The sequence below is a fragment of the Perkinsus marinus genome, assembly GCF_000006405.1.
Source record: "Perkinsus marinus ATCC 50983 genomic scaffold scf_1104296962102, whole genome shotgun sequence".
Taxonomy (NCBI): Eukaryota; Perkinsozoa; order Perkinsida; family Perkinsidae; genus Perkinsus; species Perkinsus marinus.
Genome location: NW_003205565.1, coordinates 399,170 through 422,811, shown reverse-complemented (window position 1 = coordinate 422,811; position 23,642 = coordinate 399,170). Strand labels below are relative to the sequence as shown.

General features: G+C 51.5%; 4 protein-coding genes across 4 annotated transcripts in view; 3 read left to right on the top strand and 1 right to left on the bottom strand.

Moving 5' to 3' along the window:
- Positions 1 to 812: 812 nt before the first annotated feature.
- Pmar_PMAR017367 (hypothetical protein) lies at positions 813 to 8,541 on the top strand (the record flags this gene model as incomplete). The annotated part of the gene is made up of 26 exons (XM_002772090.1): positions 813 to 1,234; positions 1,289 to 1,396; positions 1,497 to 1,665; positions 1,985 to 2,112; positions 2,157 to 2,257; positions 2,806 to 2,925; positions 2,978 to 3,094; positions 3,138 to 3,163; positions 3,664 to 3,767; positions 4,176 to 4,283; positions 4,490 to 4,563; positions 4,606 to 4,715; positions 4,763 to 4,859; positions 4,912 to 5,072; positions 5,273 to 5,449; positions 5,500 to 5,677; positions 5,723 to 5,829; positions 5,871 to 5,957; positions 5,993 to 6,041; positions 6,199 to 6,338; positions 6,536 to 6,648; positions 6,695 to 6,918; positions 6,975 to 7,085; positions 7,131 to 7,340; positions 7,807 to 7,910; positions 8,488 to 8,541. 26 exons carry the CDS (start codon positions 813 to 815, stop codon positions 8,539 to 8,541), a joined length of 3,399 nt encoding a protein of 1,132 aa, XP_002772136.1.
- A 68-nt stretch (positions 8,542 to 8,609) lies between these two features.
- Pmar_PMAR017366 (hypothetical protein) lies at positions 8,610 to 8,789 on the top strand (the record flags this gene model as incomplete). Its single annotated transcript, XM_002772089.1, has 1 exon — positions 8,610 to 8,789. The coding sequence occupies one exon, from the start codon at positions 8,610 to 8,612 to the stop codon at positions 8,787 to 8,789; it is 180 nt and encodes a 59-aa protein (XP_002772135.1).
- A 292-nt stretch (positions 8,790 to 9,081) lies between these two features.
- Pmar_PMAR017365 (conserved hypothetical protein) lies at positions 9,082 to 11,015 on the top strand (the record flags this gene model as incomplete). The annotated part of the gene is made up of 3 exons (XM_002772088.1): positions 9,082 to 10,133; positions 10,199 to 10,334; positions 10,380 to 11,015. 3 exons carry the CDS (start codon positions 9,082 to 9,084, stop codon positions 11,013 to 11,015), a joined length of 1,824 nt encoding a protein of 607 aa, XP_002772134.1.
- A 756-nt stretch (positions 11,016 to 11,771) lies between these two features.
- Positions 11,772 to 23,642, bottom strand: part of Pmar_PMAR017364 (conserved hypothetical protein) — a gene marked incomplete at both ends in the record, with an annotated part of 20,989 nt that continues 9,118 nt past the window's right edge. The window contains 30 exons of the mRNA XM_002772087.1: positions 11,772 to 11,899; positions 11,978 to 12,135; positions 12,185 to 13,325; positions 13,374 to 13,514; positions 13,572 to 13,691; positions 13,787 to 13,969; positions 14,021 to 14,171; positions 14,222 to 14,316; positions 14,357 to 14,559; positions 14,639 to 14,791; positions 14,967 to 15,114; positions 15,160 to 15,291; positions 15,391 to 15,562; positions 15,609 to 15,746; positions 15,791 to 15,929; positions 16,111 to 16,243; positions 16,292 to 16,422; positions 16,600 to 16,919; positions 16,969 to 17,165; positions 17,269 to 17,711; positions 17,974 to 18,135; positions 18,205 to 18,324; positions 18,472 to 18,851; positions 18,964 to 19,299; positions 19,344 to 21,115; positions 21,209 to 21,332; positions 21,622 to 21,931; positions 22,276 to 22,428; positions 22,475 to 22,625; positions 22,694 to 23,581. Coding sequence (XP_002772133.1) covers positions 11,772 to 11,899; positions 11,978 to 12,135; positions 12,185 to 13,325; positions 13,374 to 13,514; positions 13,572 to 13,691; positions 13,787 to 13,969; positions 14,021 to 14,171; positions 14,222 to 14,316; positions 14,357 to 14,559; positions 14,639 to 14,791; positions 14,967 to 15,114; positions 15,160 to 15,291; positions 15,391 to 15,562; positions 15,609 to 15,746; positions 15,791 to 15,929; positions 16,111 to 16,243; positions 16,292 to 16,422; positions 16,600 to 16,919; positions 16,969 to 17,165; positions 17,269 to 17,711; positions 17,974 to 18,135; positions 18,205 to 18,324; positions 18,472 to 18,851; positions 18,964 to 19,299; positions 19,344 to 21,115; positions 21,209 to 21,332; positions 21,622 to 21,931; positions 22,276 to 22,428; positions 22,475 to 22,625; positions 22,694 to 23,581 — 8,822 coding nt within the window. The remainder of the gene's footprint in view (positions 11,900 to 11,977; positions 12,136 to 12,184; positions 13,326 to 13,373; positions 13,515 to 13,571; positions 13,692 to 13,786; positions 13,970 to 14,020; positions 14,172 to 14,221; positions 14,317 to 14,356; positions 14,560 to 14,638; positions 14,792 to 14,966; positions 15,115 to 15,159; positions 15,292 to 15,390; positions 15,563 to 15,608; positions 15,747 to 15,790; positions 15,930 to 16,110; positions 16,244 to 16,291; positions 16,423 to 16,599; positions 16,920 to 16,968; positions 17,166 to 17,268; positions 17,712 to 17,973; positions 18,136 to 18,204; positions 18,325 to 18,471; positions 18,852 to 18,963; positions 19,300 to 19,343; positions 21,116 to 21,208; positions 21,333 to 21,621; positions 21,932 to 22,275; positions 22,429 to 22,474; positions 22,626 to 22,693; positions 23,582 to 23,642) is intronic.

The following is a 23,642-nucleotide window of genomic DNA, read 5'->3' as shown; positions in this document are numbered from 1 at the left end:
AGGCACATTTGAAATTAACTTGTGGTGAATTTTCAGGAGAATCTCATGAGACTTGCTGAGAGAATGAATTACCCAAATCATGGGTGGACGGACTGAATACCGTTTCCAACCGAATTCCGACTTGCAACTCTACAGGTCGATCTCATTACCACCTCAAGCGAAACTTGTCTCGAATTCGGAGAGCAGACCGACCCTCTCCGGTTCCCTCGCGAGTCGTTCAGAACAACGCAGTTTTCTTTCCCGACTTAGTTTGGATAACCCTAGGGGGAACCAGGACTATCAAAATAGTCTCACTACGGGCATAGTTAGGTGGTGTAGCGCAGCCCGTAGATTACTCGAGGGCTGCGGCCTAGTCGACGCTCACTATGTGCCATCACCTACACGTTCCTCGTTTCCCGCCTGTGACCCGTCATGTAGTTGATGATCATAGTAAGCTCGAGGAAAGCAAGGAGCTTCTCTTATAGCATACGGCAAAGATGTCGACGAAGGGCCTCCTGCCTTACATCATTCTGTTGCTTCTGAACTTCTCCGTTTCCATCATTGTCGTTTGGTGGTGACACACTGATGGTGCACTTCCCCCTCACTCTCGGCGCTTTCGCGCTACTCCCTAATAAAACAGGCTATAGTCCTCCACCATACGCACATTTTCAAACTCGAATGAGTTAGTTTCTATCGCCGAGTACCAAACAGTTGCGTTTGAAGTATGAGAAAGCCGTGCCGGTTCTAATGGGTGTTGCTCACATTTCTCATTCGTTCACCACAAGCAGCACGATCTCGTGTATGGACTGTCCTCAGTTTGTCTCTTAGTCTTTATGGCTCGTAGTGAGTCCCCTGACGATCGCAGGAGAAGGCGCTCTAGCAGAGACGACCGCGAGAGGATCTCTCGCTCTGATCGCCGAGGTAAGGGAGCCAAAATTCGCCTTATTCTCACAGCAGTTTTAGGCGAAGACTCGTCGCCCAGGAAACACCGTGACCGTTCCGAAGACAGGACTCGTAGAGAGAGGCGTCGTAGTCGATCGGCTAGTCGCGATCGACGCCATTCCAGCCGTCGTCGTGATGAACCTCAACGCCATCGAAATGACAGGGAGATCAGTCCTAGGGAAGAACGGAGCGGAGAGCATAAATCAGAACGGAAGAGGGTAGAAGTAGAGGACAAGGTCCCCGAAGAAAAGCGAGAACGAGATCGCCATCGCGACAGCAGGGAAGACTTCGATCGTCGCAGAGATGAGAAAAGGTAGTCGTATAAGGATGGTTTTTCTGTTACCATCGTTGCTCTCTGGACCTTCAGGGAGAGTCCAAGGCAGCCGCCTCCTCCTCCTCCTCCTCCACTGGAGCGTCGAGGACCCTTCACTCCGTTTGGCAAGGGCAGCGGCAAGGGATCCTGGGGAAAGGGCAGGTCGGAACCACTGGTCAACTTTATTGTGGAAATTTATTGGAATGGGAGCCTGACCGCGCCTGGGCTCAGTGCAATAGATCTGAAAATTCCGCAGTGATAGGTACGGTGACGGTCCATTCGGTAAAGGTAAAGGAAAGGGGTTCAGCGGTAAAGGCTGGTCTAGCGGGTCGCGAGGATTTGTTTGGAAGCATGACAAATTCGAGGAGGAAATCAAAGCAGAGGAGCAGATCCAAGAGGAAGAAGAAGAGAAAGAGCCTGAAAAGAAAGAGGTGCTGAAGCTCGAGGGAAGCATCGCACTGGCATATTCCTTGGGGCCCTGTTGCGAGGTCGAGTGTAGTGGCTCTCCCGGAAATTCTAAGCATGCGTTGAATATGGCGTTCACGTTGGACACAACGTACAGTGTGGGAAAATATGCACATGGTCAACTACATGTGTTGGTGACACAATGAAAATTGTGAGGAAATTCTTGCACGTGCATCTTGTTTTTTTATACTTCTTCCTGAGTCCGTGAGTAAAGTATCAAAATGTAGCGAGGAAAATCCTGAGCTCAGCGGAGGAAAGTGAGCTGAATGACTCTTTCCACCTCAGACCCCACAGGAAAACTCGCCTGCCTCCACAGCTCGTAGTAAGCCGATTAAATTTGACCTTTACGCTGAAAAACTGGACGATAATGTGGTCCAGGCAGTGCTGGACAACGTCAGGGAGAGAATTGATAAGTACTGCCAAATGTGTTGCTATCTCGTTTGAGTGCTCCAAACAGACGTCGTGATGCAATGAAGCAGAAGAGGGAGGAGCGCGAGGCGGAGATTCAGAAGATGATCGATGCGGGGGAGGATCCTTTCGCCAAGAGGCCCCGTGAGGGTTATAAGGGAGCTGGTATGTGCGTCAAGCCGTACGGGATTTCATCAGTATCGAAGTATTCACAGCGCGCGCTGATTTTTCTGTCCGTCTAGCACAATATTTCTCGTGATCGCATTATATGTTGACCGTTTCTTGTCCTTTTATCGGATATCGCTACGGTGGTCGTGCTTGAAGGGGAATACTGTACCGGTGAGACTCCTCCTTCGAGCTCACAGCTGTAGCATGTTCGCGCCAAATCGACGAGTCGCTGTCTTTAGGGGAAAGGTCCACAGGCTGGTCACGAGATCAGTCCGGTCGGTGGGTTCGCAGGGGCCCCGCTCAGGCGGGGGATGACGTCATAGAGCGGCCGAGTGGTGCGTGCTTCACTTTATGTTACCTCTCGCCGATTCGACGTTGGTTTGATAGGTCGAAGAATTACTCAAGATGGAATGCGACCATCGAATCGTGGAGAACTTGAAAGAGGAGTGGTTGGTGGAAATGTGGGAGATGATGAAATTCAGCGTACCAATGTCAGCGTTGAATGCCGTGTAGTAGAGGAAAGTCTTCAGGAAAGCCGTCGCCAGCTCGACGGGAGTTCGAGAGGGACGAACCGGAGGGAGGAAATCGGCGCAAAGAACCGGAGTCCGTCCGCAGACAAGAATCAATGAGTCCAAAGAGAAACAGAGAAGGTGACCTCCAGGTCTCGGCTCGACACGGGGATGTGCCACAATGCACCCTCAGATGCTCGCCGTGGCTCTAGGGAGGAGGAGGAGCGCGAAAATAGGAGGGAGAGAGAAAGTTCAGGGATGAGGCATCAGCATAGAGGCCTGAAGATGGAGCAACAGCAGGGGCACGGCAGTAGCTCCCCTAGCGCACGCCCTAGACAGCGTGATCGTTCCAGGTCTAGGAGTCATAGGAGAGATAAAGGTAGGGGTTGGAGGACGGTCCGTTGAGTGAGCGAGTACGAAAAGGTGGACGCATTGTTCTTGGAGCGGTCATGGTCCCCTCTCATCGTGAAGTAATGCATTATTCGTGATGTGATTTACTGTGCTATGTTGCCCGACGAATAGTGTCTCAGAAATTACGTACATGCATCGTATAACTAGCATGCCTAGGGGTCCAGTACCGAAATATGAGTGTTAAATACGAGGACGAGTAAAACTTACTTTTTGGGTCGCGCACAACTTTTGCTAAGATTATGTGAGGGGGTGTATATTATATAGTTAACATGACGCGATGTCGCATCTGGTGCTAACTGCGCGTATTCGGTCGTCGACATTTGGTCTCGGCCTCTCTCGCATGCTGTTGCAATGAACTGCTTCCTAGTTCGACCGCTTAAATGCTCTTCCACCCGGCGTTTTTGACGGACTCTGCTGGTTGTGGGTAGCGCTCACCGCTCCGCTGTGACTCCTGCTACTTGTTGTTAGATCGCAGACAATCACCTCCCAGTACGAGCAGACGAGATCACAGGTCCCGCAGCGGTGACCGTAGAAAGAGTGACAGACGAAGGAGGAGTTCCAGCAGGAATTCGGTCCGTTATGCTGCTCAAGGCATGAGCTCTTGGTGATCGCCGAGGCTCAGGTACATCGAAGTTCAACTCGCCGCTGAGGCAAGCTGCGCCCTGGAGGGCCATATCCGCGTATTTTCTTTGACTTGACCGGTCTTGCGTTCGAGCAGTTGTTCTATGCGCACATTGAGAGTGTAGGTTTTTTGGGAAAACCGTTTTGCTCTATTGTATTTCCGACCAGCTGCTCCTGCTGCTGCTCTTTGTCTGCTTCAATCGTAAATTGATATGAACGCTTAACACGATGGTTCTTCAACTTCGCGCAACTATAGTGTCAGCAGACAGTGTCACACCAACCTTTGGGAGACAATACACGATGTGAGGGACGCGTGGTATTTCACAATGCGCTCAATTACTGAACTTGGGCGCGCATAGGTACACGGTGAAGCTGCATATTTTTGGTGGTCGATCCGGTGCTGGTGACACGTGGACGGTGTATCGTCGCTATAGCGCTTTCAACGAGACCGATCATAAACTCTACAGGTCCCACACTAGTGCACTGGCGGTTCCTCGTTCGTGCTCATTGTTGTGCCGGTTTCCCGACTTTTTGCAAGTCGATTCCGTAGCCCCTTGACTATGGTGTTTGTGACTTCGCTCTACCCATCTCACGGAGCTGCCATCTGCGTCTCCAGTTGAACTCTTGTTGCGGAATTTTCTGGTTTCAACTTATGCGAGTTTGGAATTCTCAGATTACTCGTCTCGGCCTCAGAGGCCGTACGGGATGTGGTGCATCTACCAGAACTACCACCGAAGACGTTGCTCGGTGAGTGGCCGATCTCAGCGGTTCTGTTGTAGTCTCGTCCAGTTCCTCGCCTCGACGCTGAGTTCGTCGCCAAGCGCCGGGAGGGCCTTCAGATCTACTTGGACAGCCTCTTGCCCTCTCTGGTGGCCATGACGCCTAGCATGCAGAATGTGGTGAGACTCTAAACAATCAGCTGCCCCCAAGAGTTCCATCATGACAGGTGTGTGAATTTCTGGAAGTGCCCATCACTGCTCGCCCGGGCCTTTGCAATCCCTCTGTTCCGATGTCAGGGCGGGTTCCACCCAGCGAAGTGAGTGGTAGGAGACATGTGTCTGCCATGTGTCGCTTCCGGACGGCCGTTTTTCTCAGCTCAATCGTTCACGGAGCAGTTGCATGGTCCTTACAGCGTCGACAACTCCTTGCAGCCAATCAGTTCACTACCCGCACCCTCCGGCACTCGCAGCGAAAGCCGAATCAAGATGACGCCCGACGAAACAGCAAGGGCCAAGTTGGAAGCCTTCGTAGGGAAGGTACGTGCTACCGTCTGAGCGTGCTTTCCCGTGCACACGCGTGAAACTTGTATCAGCTAGCGCAAGTTCCCGAGCTAGATGAGACGGCAGATGAAACAAGTTCTCTCGGGGATGGCGTCGACGACGATTCCGTTGGCAATGATAAAGTAGATATCAAGCGGAAATTGTGCTCCCTATTCGCGATTGTTGTTCATGACAAGGTACAGGCCATTCGTGATTTCGAATGTTGGTTCATGCAAAACAAACCTCAATTTCGAGAGCTCTCCATTCAGCTCCTTTTCGTGGGGTACGACCCTACCGGTCGGTCATATGTCTACAACGAGAATCCTCACCCACGCATCGGTGACAGCGAGCGGCCCGTTGGTCTCCTGCCAGAAGTGATCCGGAACAGTTGAGTATGGTCGACCTGGAACTTGCACATTTTCAGATTGGAAATTTCTCGGAGGATCCTCCGGTGTCCGCATGCGCCGCCCTCGGGTTTCTGCGGAAACTGCTTTCCTTCGAGTACAACGCTGACGCCGGTATATACACTCATGTTTTCAAAGCCTCCCCACTGTTCATCATTCAAGGCATGCATCTGGACAAGCATATTCGCTTGAACAGAGGTGGCTACATTGCCTTTGTCAAATTTGATTCGCAGTTCTATTCAGGTCAGTCTAGTCGTTTGGATGCGTTTCAAATCACAAGGACGATTAGTCCTTCCAGAGACCCATTGCTCGATATCTTTAATGGTGACGAATGGGCTGTTGCGGAGTATGTATGAAGCCGTCGGTTTCACATGTATTCGGTTTCGACTAGGTATTCGACATGGCTCAAAATTCTCGGCGGTGGGCCGGCTATCTCTGGGATGATCGGAGGCCCGCCTGGCGTGTTAGTGAGCACAAGGTGGCTTGCCGAGCAGTTCAAAGGTATACTCGCAGGTTCAGCGACGGACTCATGCACCGAGGATTATGAAGTCTTCTGTCCATGGTAAGAGACCAGCAGCGAGTCTTCCGGCCAGATCCATCACGGCTCGCTTCAGGACGTCAGAACTCGCTGGGCGGTCGGCAAAGCATTCGACGAGGGACACAAGTTGGCGGTGAACTCGCTGATACCAGCCGCGCTAGCTGTACTTCTCTCAGCTTAGGCCCGAGTAGAGGCGGCTTGGACGTCCGCAAGATTGCACAGGACGCTCTTCTCAAGGTCTCGACTTGCGTATCGACGATTACTTACGATGATGATATAGACGATGACCAGAGGAATGGCAGTGCTGATGGTGGGTGCACTGTTAGGAGCCCTGCGGCGTTACTCAACACCAAGATAGGCTCCGTAAACTACTACGACTCTTCGACGCTTCCCCCCACCACCGAGAGCGACAACGACTCGGATTCAAGTTTTGATCAGCATCGCTGGCAACGAGTTACGCCGCCTGCGGAATTCGGTGGTACGCTCAGACAACCTTGCAATGTAGGGCTCTACCTCAGGATGATGCCATCCAGGATTATTCGCAGGTTCGCGTCGACTACCATAGGTTGGCTACTACCCCTCCTGAGCATATGGCTAGGGCCAGGTTGCTTCATTTGCCGTTCCATCCAGAGTAACACTCGCACTCGCGATGCTTGTCGCTACTCACCTGGTATCAGATATGTCGGCGCCCTCATGTACGACCACAAGGCTTTCATTGAGAACGTACTCGAACTTGACACCGAGGGGACGACGCCCAAACTGGTAGGCTGCATACAGGGCGACTCGGAAAGCTCTAGGAGTGACCTCAAGGTTCGGGAGAAGCTCCTGGAGTTCTCTTACACTCACTACAATCCTCTCCTGCACAACGTCATGCTCTTGTCGCTACCATCGAGACGGCACGGTAGACACATTCAGGGCTAGTGTGGGTCATCCGTGACTTTAGATAGTCGTTTTTAGATATGTTGCCAGGCGAATCGGCAGCGAGTCCCCGGAGTATGACCATGGCTGCTTCCGTAGGGTCGCCAGCGGCGGGGTCTGGACGAGGCAACTCAGTGCAAGAAGGAACAGGTCACACTCGATTTCATCATAGATTAGCATCATTTACATATCCAGGGACATGCCTCTTGACCGATCTCTTGGACGTCGTGCTCAACGCGCCTAACTGCGCACCTGGTTTTGTGAAGATGCAACTCTTGCGGGCTTTTAAGAAGCTGCCGGCTGAGGATGGTGGCGGCTACCAAATAGCGTACACTAGTGTCGACCTCGGTGACGAACTGGTCAGTCGAGGACCAGGAGTGCCGACTGGGGTGTGGCGTGGTCACGGTAAGCCTGCTGCATCAGCCGTTTCATATCTACTTCGTGCTCGGCACAAAGTGAATGGTCCCACTACCCCTGGAGCCCGTTCAACTCCTCGATCTCTCTGAATTCCGAGTTCCGAATCTTACTGAGCAATGAAACTCTCACTCGAACAGAATTTTTTCTCTGAACTCGGAGTGTTATCGCTTCCGAGTTCTCGGACTCGGAGAAGTGCGCACTTGAACGGCCATCGATCTGTTGCGGTCTCAGTGCCATTGTCCACCGGCCCTTCCCCTTCTGTCACACTGCCAGTAACCCCGATTTCACCTGGTATGGACCGAACTGGCGCGGGAGGGCAGACTTATTTGTTCTCCAGCACACTGGACTGTCGTAGTGCAAATCTGAATCCATGTGGCATGGTCATCCAACCATGTGGTGAGGATGGAAGTAAGAGCAATGATGACCATGACTCCCCGATATTCGCTGTCTTTAGATTGCTGCGAAGTGTCGGCGGCCGCGATTTTCGGGATGGACAGTATCAACCTCGTCAGCGGAGATCTCTTGGGGGAGTACATTTTTTTCTGGCCAACACTCGAGGTGTGCTGATTGTGATCTCCTCCGTGTCCAGTTTACTCTCAGAATTTCATCTACATCCTCCAACACGTCGCGCCATTGCTACCAGCTTATCCTTATGAATTTCATCATCCTTTCATCGAATGGATGTAGGCGGGATGCATACGCTCTTTTGTTCATGTTGCTTCTTCCAGCTATTCCGGGGTTGCACCTGACAGCATGTGTCTTGGAGAGGCAGCTTCGCCGAGGATGCCAAGGGGACGCTCAGGATCCGCTGATAGCTCGTCAGGCCTCGGGCGGTTCGGCGGGGCGGGTCTGGACCATCCTGTCGAACTTTCGGTGGAGTCCTGATGTGTGTTGATACCTTATGAGAACTGTTACTCTGCATATACTTGTTTCACTCGGCCTTAGTATTGTGTTCCCGTCGTTTGCATCTATCTTCGCATCCATCACTGCGGCTTTTCCAATGTATGTCCATGGCCGCTCCGGTTTTGCATGACCCAACGGCAACGTCTTTTGTGGTCCCCTCGGTCCCTCAGCTCTACTCCTATCATATCGGTACATGGTCAGCTCTGGTGGGATCGATCGCTCGGTCTGTTAGGTCATGGCTTGGCAGCCACCGATGTTGACACTGGGTCGTATGCGCACCGACTAACTTGCGGCCCAGAGCTACAGCGTGATCTATATCGATACGCTCACCCAGGCCTCCTGTTCAAGCACCCCATGAAAGATGTCCACCTCGTTCTTAAAGGGATTCAAGGAGAATGCGATGGCAAGGTCTACCTTGATGCCAAGTACACCCTCAATGGCAGCAGAGTCTTGGCTGGAAACAAGCGGCCCAGTGGTGGTAGACGCCCCCTCATGCGGTCGATCTGCACCAAGCCAGGATGGGAGGAGGAGTAGGCCCGTTTGCCGGGAGTCTCTATGAATCGTCGATGTTGACGCTCTGCCTGCAGTTATAAACTGTTCGTAAATGGTCATTATATGGATGGTCGAGCTCTAAGCACTAGCCTTAGCATTCATTCGGACCATCTCCACGTACCACAAGTGCCCCCTAGGCAGATGTAAGAAGACATAGTAAGTGTCGGGACTGCATCCATTCCATTCAGGCGGCCTCTCATTCCGAAGCACCTGCCGCCTCAGTGGCGTGTTCCCTTCAGTTTCGAAGACTACAATTTGTACAAATGGCTGTGACATGGTCCTTCCTATCAAGTCGCTCTGTCGTGTTCTCCGCTTCCATGCTGTGCTCATCTTCGGCAGGTTGAAACCTTCGTTCGACCATCTTATGACAGGCCAAGCGCCAGCCATGCAGCCGCCCAAAGATGGTATACCGCGGCAACTACGCATGTACGCCCCCACTGAGCAGTCGGACTCTTCATATTCCCTCATTTTCCGTCGGGTTGAGGCAGGCCTGGTCAAAGCGCTCGCGTCCCGGCCCAAGGAGGAGGTGCGATTAGCAGCTTCTCTGGTGACACTGACGGACAAAACCACCGGAGAGCCCATCGGCCTTCCTATCAGTCGGGCGAGCGGTTGGTGCTTCATGGATCCGGCGGGGAGTTTCAACACTACTGAGGACGCTCTTCATGACCCACTGAAAGCCCTCGAGTTCCTGAAGGCCCATGAGACCGGGTGGACTAGCGTGGATGTCTTGGAAGCCAATTCCGCCCCCACAGGTGCCGAAGAGGTCATCGAGAGATATTTGCTATACCGTCCAGAGAGCTCGGTTCATCTACGTGTTGACATCTGTGTACTCCAGGAGAACTATTCTGGCAAAGGAGGCGCTTGCACCGTCCTTCGCTTCAACAAGGGACCCGACTTGTGGTGGCGAGTGGTTGTCCAAAACCAAGCATTACGGGTTGATGTCAATCCTATGCTGCTTCGGAATCAGTATACTAGAATGATTGGAAAGCATACTCATGGGCTAAGTGTAGCGGTCCGAGACCTGCTTAGGAATGCAGAGTCTCTAGCAGCGATGGCTGACACTATGCCACCGCCACCACTGTGCTATGAGAACCTCTTCACTTCTACTGGGGCAGCGGCGAGCTACAACGTCGAGGACCACTACGATCGCAAGACGAGGAATCAGATATCACAGGGCGAATCAGAAGTTGGTGCCCTGCGGAAGTACAATAATCTAGTCAAGCGAGTCCTCATCGATAAGTTCGTTCCCGCGCATGGGCCGGTCGTACTAGACTTGGCCTGTGGACACGGTCAGGATCTTTGGAAATACAGCGCTTGCAAGCCCCGGTGAGTTGATACATTTTCCCGTTGTGCCGTCAACCGGGCACGATTGCTCATTTTCCCCGCGTCAGGTTGTACGTCGGTGTTGACATCTCAGCAGAGGCTATCGAGGAGGCCAGGCGGCGGTACGCGGAGAGTGAACAGAGGCTCAAGTATCGTGCCGTGTTCATGCAGGGCAACTTAGAGGACGGGGCCACGTTTGACAAGGTGAATATACGTGCGGCCCCAGGTGTGCTTATTACTTCCTTTTAGATTTTGGAAATTGTCAGACGGGAGGGCGCGAGCTCGGGAGATGACCATCGAGTTTTCGACACAGTGTCGATGCAGTTGGCCATGCACTACCTCATGAAGACTCGAGACGCAGCCCAACAGTTCCTTAGCCGCATCGCAACTGTGATCAAGCCTGGTGGAAATTTCATCGGCACGATTCCCTGTAGCGAGACCATCGTCAGCAGACTCAAGCGGGCGAGTCTTTCCTCGGACGGCTCCTCCAAGTTCGGCAATGAAGTTTACAGTGTGACTTTTGAGAAGGATCAGCTCCTTAAGTTGGCTCCCTCCAACCCTGTAGAGGGTAACGAGGAGGGTACGGCGATTGATCACAAGAAGGGCTCAACCGAGTGGGGAGTCGTCTACCAGTTCTGGCTGATGCAAAGCATCGATGATCAGGCTGAGTACTTAGTCCCCTTCAAGGCCTTTGATGCGGTAGCTCGTGCAGCCAATTTCAAGTGTGTGCTGCATGCAAACTTCGGCGCCTTCCTCGAGCACTATGAAACGAAAAGCGAGATCGTAAAGAAGTTTCGATGGACTCATTCGGACGTGGTTCTATCACCCGAAGAAGAGCAAGTATTCAAGTTATATACGACGTTCGTCTTTACCTGTACTTCGTGACACATTGCCGTACTCAAGTCCTTCTCCAGGGCGCCTTGCGTTGGAGTGACAACTTCCTGAACGACTTATTCCTTCCCGTAAAATTGTTCTTGATCAATTCAACGCCAGATCGTAATCATCTAACTCGTTCAAAATCTTAGGGGTTTCACCATGGGAAAGTAAGTAGTGTATCGGCGAGTAGTGTATCACCATGTAAGAGCGTACGTCGATTTGTCCCTGAGGTAACCAGTGTCTCAGTTAGGTTTCATCCGAGTGCCGCGGATGCCGGGTCTGTCGCTTATTTCTGTGATCCCCATATGCATACCTACTACCTTGAAGACATCCGCTCTGGATCAAGTGCAATACTCGTGGCTTTTGAGCGAAACGAGGCGAGTTTTCAATATGCGTGTGCATGTCCACAATTGTACGCGGACGCTTCCAGTGCATTTCCGATCGCCTTGGGAGTTCTGACACGCCCGTTAGACCCGTTAATCGACATTCTACCTTTAAGTCTATGACATACGAAAGTCGTATGACTGTCACGTTCTCAGAACGTGCCGTCAACATCTGTACGAAGATGTTGAGTTTGTAAACGATAACGATATTCATAAAAGTGACAACGGTTCATTGCCTCATACAGTGAACACATATATTTATGTGTGGTAAGGAAAGAACACCTTAATACTAATTCGGCGTTCAAAATATGAGCGACTGAAAACACAATACTTGGATACGTAGTTCAACACCTTTGAAGACTTTCCTTGCTCCATGAACACACTAATCATCAATTTGAGTCAACATGGCTACACCACGCTTGACCCAGAACGTTTCGTCATGTTCCGCGGCGATTGGTAGGAAAATCATCATCACATGGTTCGTTGAATGTCCAGACGTTGAAAGTGTACCTGAGCAGTCAAGTATGTGCATTATTCAAAACCACACGAAAGATGCATTCGCTGCCATCGTATTCAAATCCCCCTGACCTCTTCTTTCGCTCGTCTTATACACTGGGCAGGTGTAGATCCTCCCGTATTTCGTCTCATCTCTATCCATTTCGACCGGCTTGAGCCAAATGTATGGGACTTCGGAGAATAACACCTTGGGGAACGAGTCGGCGATAACCATCTTTTCGTCATCCCATCTGAAAGGGTCGCCACACTGCAACGCGCATCGAGATCAACTGCTCTCACCTTGCGCCATCCATGAATAAGCCTCGGATAATACAGCCTTTTTCTGGTAAGCCTGGCGACGTATTGTCTGCCTTGAGGACCTCCATATTCCAGATACAGCGGTCGATAGCTATCTTATCTTTTCGGGCGAAGTTCTGCAACACTCCGGTCAAGAATGCTTGCTGGAAGAAGAAGCCCGAGAACCAGAAAACTGATGGGGCGTCAGATTCGACCCAGCCGTCGAAGAACTGCAGACGTTGGAGGAAGTCTGCAACGTAGCTGCCTAGTGGCTTCAGGCTGGGGTAGGACACCTTAGCCCACACCGAAGGGACTTTGTTACTCAGGAGACCCTCAGCCACCTCTTCCAGGTCTGGGCTGAAAACGACCAAACCCTTGACGGCTTTCTGCAAGTTCACCAGCGTATCTCTCAACCGGTCGAGTAACTTATTGCATTTCAAAAGCTCCTGCACCAGAACAGTGTTTAAACACTGATCATAGCGCACTGGATACGTCCTCTGAACCGCGTCCACGTCGAAGTTTTTAGGGAGGGACGCGACTATCTCGGCGGCCTTTTCTCCATAAAGCTCCTCGGGAGTTTTCTCCTTCTCGCCCTCCTCAGCGTCACCACCACCCGTCTTCGGCATCAGCATTACCGCCGTTCTTAGAATCTCCATGCCTTCATTAATAGCCGCTGTAAGATTGGCGTTATTGTGTAACCAGAAGACCTCGGGGGTCTGGTTGATCGGGAGCCCTCGTATGTACTCCATATAGGAGGACAACGTTCCTTCCTTGGGAGCAAAGTAAGTGCCGCTTATGCTGAATTTATACTCGTCTTTGAGAATTCTTTCAGTATAATAATCCGTCAAAATATGGACGATTGCTCTACGGTCCTGAGCATCCGTAACTCTGCCGCCGTAGTTTGCCTCGGCAACCATATAGCTCAGAGCCTTCCATGGGATTCCTTCAAACTCATCCAGGAAGTTTTTGAGCTGCTGACGGGAGATGTCGCGATCAGGCTCGGAAAATTGGTAAGGAATATTCCATCCCAGTGGACCAAATTGCCTTCGCTCCAGAATGACAGCGTGGAAGAAACAAAGACCAAAGAGGAGCTTTTTGAAGGCATGCGGCTTGCTGCAACTCTCGAACCACTCCTCGTCCATACCTATCAACAAACACATTCTCACTGATCGGAGCGAGGGCGTAATGCTACCCATGTAAGCTCGCACCAGACTGTTCTTCAGACCCTTGGGAGGCTCCAGTGTCATCTTGATGCCGTTCTGCAGAACCGATATCGGGAAGGCGGGACTCGGCATGGCAGTCAGCCACAGACGGAATTCTGGGTTAATCTCATCTTCCCGGAAGTCTTCAACGACCTGTTATCCCAGGATGAAATGGTTGACCGAATAACACGACTTCAGTCTTGCCTTCTCCAGCACAGGCATCCAGCTGACTGCCAAATGGCAGTTCTGCAGCAGGACCCATTTGCCGAGCTTCGTCCCTTCTTCGAGAGCTGCCATTGCCTTAGGACCTGATTGAACATACCATAAACTGGAGCCGGACCATGCACAGTGAGATAATGAATTCCCATGTTCTCAGCCCGGACTACCCGGTGCCCTATCTTACCCTGTCCTTGGCCCAAACTGATCGCGGAGATGTTAGCCAGCATATCCTTTCCCTCTGCCAACTTGATGATGTCAGCCATAGGGTCACTTCCGCTCGACAAAACGAACACGAGCGGGATCGAAGGCCGCGAGTCATTGTAACATGCCTCAAGATCAAACGGCGGTGGTTCCAGGAAGAAATTGCCTGAGCCATGAGATACTCACATTCTCCCGAGCACGCATTGCGGTGCCTTACCGAGCTTCTTCTCAACAATTTCTTGTATAGCTGGCACCAACGCGTCGGCTCGGATTGCCAACAGCACCAGTGCCTTTTCCAAGGGAGTGCATTTCTTGTCGAAGCTGTTGGGCCATTCAACATCGCGGGGGTTGTCCGAGTCAAATATCGCCTGACGCGTAGATGCTTAGTGACAGTTAATGACGGCGTGATAGCCCTTACCTTCCAGCCGTCAACTTGAGACTTGAAGGCCTCCTGGAAGCCATCAAAAGTCTCTCCCAGCTTAGCCAACTCTAGCACTCTTCCCCAAGAAATATCTGAATGATTCATTGCCCATATCAGCACGGCTATTCATACCGGTAAGCCAGGCCGTATTTGGGGGCTTTTCCTCTGAAGGTGCGCCACCACCGCCACCACCAGTGAGGAAGAGACGCATCTGCTTGAAGTTGAGCTCCTTGTCCACCTCCTGCATCTTGAATGCGAGCTGCATTGAATATAGCAGCCTATGTGCTTCGAACAGGGATCGGCAAACCATGACATATAACAGCCGAATAGTAGAGCTGAAACGAAAACGAAGATGTCACGAACGTTCGTCAAGTTATGATGAGCGAAAGCCATCCATAAAGGCATTCGGCGTACCTCGCCAAATTGGCCATCCGATCCGCTGGCGAGTTGGCAGCCTCTGCCTGGTCGATGGACATTATGAATATCATGATGAACCAGTCGAGGGAGTATTGATACATAGGGTCGACGATGCAGAGGTCAGAGACCACGAAGAACAACGAGGCAGACCTGAGACGGCTAGGGGTGTGCTGTTGAAGCGAGAAATTCCATCGCGTATACGGAGATATGGACACCAGCAAATGCCGGCCAGCGACCCGCGATTTTACCCCACCACTGATCGAATGCCGTTCGGGATGAACAGCCCATGGTTGATACTGTGCTTGACTGAGGGCACGAGCCTCACCTTAGTGCCAAGGGCCTATATGCTTGTCTAGTCTCTTGGATCTGCGCTGCAGTCCTCTCTTGCTGTTGAACCTGTTCCTCAATCTTCTGACTGGCAATCTTCGAGTTAGAAAGCGTCTCAATGAGCTCCTCGTCGTCCAAGATATTGCCTACAACAAAACGCTACAGACCGGATCTTCCACACGTTCACGTACCAGTAGCGCTGGAGAGCAACGCCAAAATGCGGTCTTCAATCTCTTTCAACTGCGCCTTAGACTGAGCGCTCTCCACGACAAGGTTCACGCGCTTGGCCTCGATCTCCGGCTCTTCCTTGGCAACCACGATACCTTACACATCGTGAAGTCACTCTCGGTCGGCACACTACGATCACTAGCGTAAACGTTCCATCGCCGAATACACATGCTGTGAAGAGCTGTTGTTCTCACCAAGCATTTGGTCCTGAAGGCCGTCCACTGTCGCCATGAAATTGAGGATAGTAACCGAGACACATATCTCGGGGGCGTAATGGGGATTCGGCAGCTTTGTGGTGAAATAAAGACGGAAGTCCTTCGACCATTCTATTGTACTGTCGCCGAGCCGAATCATCTCCAGGTTGCCCTGACGATAAACGACTCCATTACGCCGTGGCCTGATGAGGGCTCACCTGTTTAAACGTAGCCTTCTGGAGTAGAGGATCCAACATAGGGTCCAATGACTCAGCAATGTTTTCAATTAACACTGGATTCCCGAACTGTATCGCATTCTCGAGCTCTCTAGCGTAGTTTTTCGTCAGCCTCAAAACCTGGGTGAATCGATCAGAGTACAACCAAATTCGCGGTATCCTACCTGCAGGTTTTTCTCCATGTTTTTGATCCACTTGTTCGCCTGTTGTTGAGGGTCGATCATCAGCGGCCATCTCCTCGAGTTACTCATTATGATGGCATTGTCAATCGACAGACCGTCGTTCGGCAACTTATCGATCACCCTGAAGGGACAAATTCTCCATTGCTTGTATGTGCCCGGCTAGATCGCCATGCAACCCACCCTTGGTGCTAGGGAGTCCCTAGTAGGGACGACCACGAAGAACGGAATCGACTCGATCTCAATCTTCCGTTCGAAATTATTCCCATCTCAGCGCCAACAAATTCTACCCGCGAGTTACTCACCACTGCCGGATCTTCACAGCATCTCCGATGCAGTTCTGTAAGTTGAACTGAGGACTTGCAGGAATCTTGAGCTCTTGCAGCTTTCCCAACCATTGCACCATCACGTCCGATCGATATGAAGCCGTGAACACGCCTAAGCAAGACCGTGAGAAGCAGAAGATCCCAGGCTTAGACACCTTACCGAGATACGCTATAATGCCACTGGCAATGAGGATGTCTCCGGACAAGTTATTGTAGTCCGTGCCAAGGCGATTAGAAGCCGCCGTCCACCTCGATTTCTCCCCACCGAGACCAGTGATAAGTTTCTCGGCTCTAAAATCAGGAACAATCAGCAGCTGACTCTGAGCTTCGCAATCTGCGGATGAATATAGTGTCTCATAGAAATCCAGGATGATACATAACGACCAACGGCGACTAATACTCAGCAAAAAGTCGCAGCACCCATTCAGATTTTCTTATACCATCACCAAGACTATTCGGCTACGTTACCTGACGAGCTTGGCGGCACAATCATCTCTCTGCTTCTGCAGTTCCTCCATATACTCCTTCGCATTATTCAAGTCTGATACCAACTTGTCCACAAGTGCGATGACCTCGGCCAACTCCGCTTCTTTTTCAGCCAGCTTCGCCTTGGCCGCTGCCGCCTTCCCCTCCGCCTCCGCCAGCGCCGCCCTCTTCGGCCCCACTTCCTTGGCTACTTTATCATACACGACCATCGCTCGGGCCCATTTGCAAATTCCCATCGCTGCAATAGAGGCCTTCTTGATCACCTCAGGCTCGAAGTTGGGATCATCATATAACGGTTTGACCTGAAATGATACCACGAGATTAGTCCATACGTGGTGCTTGTTCCCTGACCTTCTTCATGGCCTCCTCAGAAATATTGTCCTTGTCGAAGTTGATGAGCCTATCGAGCAACCTTGGATCACCAAGCAGCTCCTTCTTGGCCGGCTCCCAGAAGTCTTCCACCTTTCCTCTACCATCAGGGGCCGGTACTTTGTTAGGCTTAACTCCGAAGAAGTAGCACAGGGCTTGAGCCACCAGTACAACTCCGCCTGAATGAAACCATGTGCGCACCGTGGTTCCGATTCTCGCATGAGAAGCTGTTGGCTCTCCACAACGAAGACATCACTCGCGTGCTGCCAAAATGTGTCTCACCTGGCGGGGTCTTCATCGCCTTCACCTCAGTGATATCTCCTTTACTCAGCTTGCTCAAGGCATCCACAGCAGCCTCTAACGCGGGCATCGCCGCGGCCAAGTCCTTCTGGCAGTCCGCCGCGATTTCCTCTGCGGCTCTGGCCTGCTCGTTCGCAGCTGCCGCCTCAGCATCGACGAGTTTCTGCTTCTCCGCGGCTTCGCCCTGTTGCTTCTCGACGAGAATCATCATTTCGCTCGTCTCCTTAGCGGCCTTCTCAAGATTCGGCTGTAGGTCTTCGAGCTCCTTCTGCATCGTCGCCACCTGGCTGGCAGTGTCGGCTAGCTTCTCCAGACCAACGTCGTAGCGCCATTTCGCTTGGGAGACGACATGACGCTGCTGCTTGAGCATCTGTATGAAGGAGTTGATGAGTTCCAAGTAAGAGGTGGGCGTAACGTAGTAGTGTCTAAACAACAAGAAGAAGACGAATACCACTTACTCTTCCGACATCGATTCGACGAGAAACACTCATGTTGAATTCCGACGGGTGGAAGTCCGACAAAATGATATGCATGCTTTACGATCGGATGATAAATGAAGGGTTGCCCAAGGCTGGGCCTCTACAACACTACTATCCATGACGAGCTCCGTGAAATCCATAAGGAAGGGAAAAATTCCCACCGTACAATGTTAGACTGCCCGCTAGCGAAAAGGATATAACAACCTACCGGCGCAGCTCCGAAAGGAAGCGCTCAGTGAGGTTCGAGACAGATGTCTGCATGTCAACCATGATCTTCACGACGCCATTCAAGACTTTCTCAGGCATCTCTTGCGTCTTCAAGAACTGCATCGCCACAGCTGTGAGGGCATCCGGCGGCCACTCCATGAACCTGAGCGAAAGCCAATCCGCATAAAATCAGTCGATCTGTCATGATTCCAATCTTCCCATGAAGACTTACCAGTCGATCGTACAGCAGTTGACTAGACTCGGGAACATCCGCAAACGCTTGCGGAACTTATCACCAATGGGACTCATAGCCAGGACAATATGGAGATTCTTACGACAGTTTTCGACGTACCTGTACACTCGAAATAAACCAAAAATATTTCGGCAAACAAAGATGGATTCTGGTAATTCCTGCAACTAGAAGACGCCTTTTGAGCTGTTGACGGAAAGCAAACGGCAGAAACAATCGTCATACGATCGCAGACCACTGCTCCCTCACCAAGCGAAGACTTCGTTCGGCCCAGTCTTGCCGTCGGCGCTAGCCATCTTGCTGCACTTCTCGAGAATGTCCATGCGATCTTCATTGGCATACAAGTTGGGTACCTCACCGGTGTTCAACATGCTGCTGACGTCCTCTAGGAAGTTCTCATTGGCAATTTGCGTGTCAGGGAAGAGGAAAACCATATTCTTGTCGTCGCAGCCCGCGGACATGAGCAGCTTCCTCATGTCATCACGCCACTCGGTCATACCGTAGGACTTTGATATTTGCACTTGGAATAGATTGAAGTCGGCGACGAACGCTGCCAAGGTCGCTGTGCTCTTCCGGCCGCTACCGCCAACACCGACACACAGAGCATTCCCGAGTGGCAACTTCAGAACCTGAGATGACGCGGGTGTACTTTCGGAGCTGTACGAAACAGACAGTTGTTCAGGGGAAGAATAATGAAGGGTTTCAGGAAGTCAATTTCGTGGCGAGCGACGATTTTCTTACACGAACGACACGGCAAATATGTTGTATGAAGGCCGTGAATAGGACCAAGTCCATCCGGATCTTCGACACCGCGTTGAAATCGTCCAAACATGAGTTCATCTTATCCTGTAATTTCTGATGGTCTTGGACTTCCATATAGCTCGTCGATTTCGGGTCCACGAAACTCGCGAATACTATAGGCTCCTGTTTGACGATTTGGTCGTATTGCTTCTTGAAGTGGCGGTCCAGCATCCGCTTCATCAGAGAGAAGAACCAGTTGCGATCGGGCCTGTTCACGAGACGATCTTCGAAAACTCTCTGGCACTCGTGCATCCAGCACTTGGCCAAATCGTCAACCTGAAATTTTACCTTTCATCACTACTGAACAACATCCCAGTTACCTTCGGCAGGCTTTCCCTCGTACACTGACAAATGCCTTGGAAAACTTTACTGAGATCTCTCAGGTTGAATGTGTAATGAGACTTAGCCGGAGTGGGCAGCATCTCCGCAGACATTGTGTTATAGACCTCAATGGTCGCGGCCACTACCGTAGCCGCATGACCAGCAACTTCTCGCGGCATCACGCCAAGGAATTTTTGAACCATAGTCGTGAAGATCCTTGCAAGCGACTCGTCGTCAAATGGCGTGACGAATATCAAGTTGAACTGTCTCGAGTACCGATCCGTGATATCGTTCTTTCCTCCGCCTGGCGGTCCCATAGCGGCCAGATACTGCATGTCCACAAACTGGCGGAATTCCCAGGTCTTCCTATCGTACCAACCACTCATCGTGAGACCTTGTCTGAGGATCTCTATTGGTGGCTGAGCGCCATAAGTCTCCTTAGCCGGCATGTTCACATCGTCGATGAAGACGAGCATTTTCTTGTCTGGTGGAGGGCCGTAGACACCCTTCCGTCGCTTGTCCAATTTACCGTCAATAATATCCTGTGTTTGATTAGCGGTGGTCTGCGCCGAAAAGGCGAACGAGATTGTCGCATACTTTTCCTTGTCGAATCCACTCAAAAGCATTCCTGCTATCGAGACAGTTTTCCCAGTGCCCGTCACGCCAGACATCAGCACATGCTTGCCCTTTTCAATCAGGGTCCTGATCAGGAATTGATTCCGCACAGTGTCGCTAGTCGGCACGATGATGGCATGGAATTGCGCGTCCTTCGGGATATCAAAATTGGTGATCCTTTCTGTCCACGGCTTCCATTTTCCGTTGTCTGTCGAGTCAATGAAATAGTCGTGCAGAAGGCCCTTGCTCGGTAGAGGTGCCGGAGACACTCCGCTGACAAGTTCCGTCGCTGACCACTCCGCGACAAATTCTTGTTTCTTGATGAACTCCTTTTTGTTCTCGAACATTGCCCGTATGACGGACTCGACGAAGCCTCTGCCCTCCTGGTCCGTGCAGGCACCACACGTCCAGAGCATTGAGAAGAAGAATATCGCGTAGATAAGCTGCTCCCGTTCTGCGAACGTCTGCGAGTTCTCATCATCTTCAGCAAGGGTCGGCCGACAATACTTCTCTTCAGAGTCCTCGAATAGAGATTCCATCAGCCGGCAAGCGCTGTCCGCCAGCCAGTTGTCGATCACAGCAACTGGCGTGCGAACCCGATGCGTGCATTCAAGACAGACGTTAAAATTGTGCTCGAAGAGACTCCATATAAAATCACGGTGGTCCTTGCGGATGAATTCAGGAATCTGATAATCTAGCCACGACAGGACGATGGGTTTCCACCCTAGATCCGAGTCGGGCTCCATGAATACCATGCCGCATCGTGACACTGTTGCAGGGGAAGCAACAGCCAGATCACGAACCTCGAAAATCATTGTAGTTGTCGGCGACAGTTTGATGATTTCGCCAGAGTTTAAACATAATTTTTTGTTGTCGTCAAGAACAGTGTTCATATTTTCGATCCAAATGGCATCCACTGGGCCGTCCAGGACCACCCATTGCCGCATGTTCGGGGGACCTTTGCTCGCCGCCCTCACTGCGATGGCCAGCACACCATCAGTCCACTCTTGTGTGTTCAGATCAGCTTCACCATAGAGCTGACCTTGCGTGATCGATTTGGGATTCATCACGTGTTGGGTGACTGGCATGAACATGTCACCACCATCAGCGACAGCCGCAAGAGTGTCCGCGAGAACGTCCTTCACCATCGTCTTACCTGAGGACACGGGCATCCACCATAAAAGACTGAACTCGCGAAAATGCGCTGCTGATACATTCACGCGTTCGCCAGAATTCGACCCGTACTCACCGCAAGGCGGCAGACCAACCGTCATGAGGCCATGCCGGACCATGACCGTCTCCCAGAGCTGAATAACTTTGTTCGTGAACTGGCTGGTGGGCTGGAGCTTTTTGGCAGTAGCACAAGCTTCCACCTGAGACGACGAACAACGCACTCTCCCTCATGACCCAAGATCGCTCGATGTCAATCCTTGACTCGGAAAACGAGAGTCTACTTCCACTTTCGTGAACGAGTGAATCCGAATCAGTTCGAGCGGACGTGACGATCAAGTAGCGAGCCGAGAATCACGTCTGCCTAGCAGCACGCTTTATACAGCACATCAGAGTACGACAGAAGCTCGTGAAAATTGAGGCCCCAAATCGAAAATTATTCACATCACAACTTGGGAGTTCTCAACTATCCGCCATCACACGTCTACCCACCTGAGCCATAAGCGGGCCATAGTCACTCGGAGGGAGGTGCACTCCAGGGAACAAGTCGCCGATAATGCCCTTGAACAAGGGGATATCCGCACTAGTGAATTTCGGCAGGTTCACGTCCGTGAACGCTCGCAAGGAGATGACATCCTCAGGGAACTGGTCGCCGTATTTCATTTTCAATGCACCAGCGGCCACCAGAAGGGACTTCAAACCACGCATACCAAAATCGTAGTGATCCTGGGCAGACAACTGCTCCGAGGAAAGCTTCAAAGCCTGGGTGGCCTTCACGCCGATCCGTCGGGCGTCTTCGTAACTACACAGAAATCGTACATGATCGGTCAGAGGAAACCACAGTGCCGATCAATTAATGTGGTCACTCGCGCTTCTCTCTCGGAGACGCGTTATCGCAAGGTGATTCACTTCTAATTTCGAAGATCATCCCACCCCGATCAGTGCACGTAAGCTTTTGTTTGTCCGACGGGTCCGAGACAATCTCAAAATGGCCCCAAGGTTCGTAATCCAGGATTCACCCACGTGAAGAGAGAAGTTAATCAACACGAACGCCCGGCTCGATGAACTCTGTATTCTGATGGGGACTCAGTTGTCACCCCAACGTTGAACGATTTGTCACAACAGTTTCCTCGCCATGAGACCTACCCAAAGGAGTAGAGGGTAATCTCAGCAATGAGCGCGTAGTTGGGAACCATCATAGCGCAGGGACGGAAGAGGGCCTTCAGGTTGTCCGGCAGTTCAGAACGGCCAGCATAGCCAGGATTCATGGTGATGTTCACAGCGCATGAGGGGATCAGCCTGAAACAATTTCGTGGCGCAGCGGTCACGAATTGTGGGAACCAACCTGATCTCGGTGCCTTCGAAAATGAAGGTCTTAGCCTTCTGTTTGATCGCAAGTGAAATACACTGAATCTGCTGGGCGATGACCGACAACACCTCCAAGTTGATACGGTTGAACTCGTCAAAACAGCACCATGCACCCGAGCTTGCCAAACCTGCATGAAATAAAACACTCCTGCTTACCGCGCCTAGTACGATGAGACATCAGAAGCTAATTCCTCACCTTTGAAGAATTTGGCCATCTGCATGTAGTCCATTCCATCAGAGCAGTTGAAGACCACGCACTGAATCGCCAAGGCCTTTGCGAGATCCTTGGTAGACTCGGTCTTGCCGGTGCCCGCAGGTCCTTCTGGAGCTCCTCCATAATACAAAGCAAAAGCTCCCATCAGCGTTCTATAGCAGCGATCAGTCAGTGGTGTAATGACTAGTCTCGGAGTGTTGCCGAGATACTCAAAGCCGTAAAGCAGGGTGGAGTTCACGATCGACACTTGGCATTCTTCCTTCGTGTTCATCTCCCCAGTGTCGATTCTCTTGAAGCTGTTGGGCTCCTTCCAGTAATACCGGAGCTGACTCAACCAGTCGAACTCGTCCGCGGACTCCACATTGTTTTTCACCAGATCACTCACGACATCTCTAGCGTGGACATCAATGGTGACCATAGCCCCCAATGTGACTCTGGCCAACTTTGACAAATCTCCTCGCACAAGCTGTACGATATCGAGCAACTGCTGATTGAGTTTCTTTTCATAGTCTGCAACACGCTTGCCGTTCAGCGCCTCTGTCACTTCCTTAGTCCAGAAAATGCAGTTCGTTGCCAAAACCACTTGGCCAGGATAGTCAATGCACCAGGATGTCCGAGGCTTGCAAGCATAATCCTTGTTGCTGCGGGAGACCACATCCGTGAGCGAATCTATCATGGTTTTCTCCACTTCAACAAGCCACTTCTCGACATTGCCGCGATTCTCAGGAGAGTCCACATCCACTATTCTCGTGAAGTCTACCACCTCGCCCTCCGCACTGATCATAGCGTTGATTTTTGTCGCCGTCTCGTTGAAACGCACAGAAGCAATGCCCTCGACGCCTTCGCCATATGAGTTGCACAACGTCGATCCTTAGTCTCAGCGAGATCGACACAGATCAGCGTCGTGAGAAGAAAAACCTGACGACAGGAG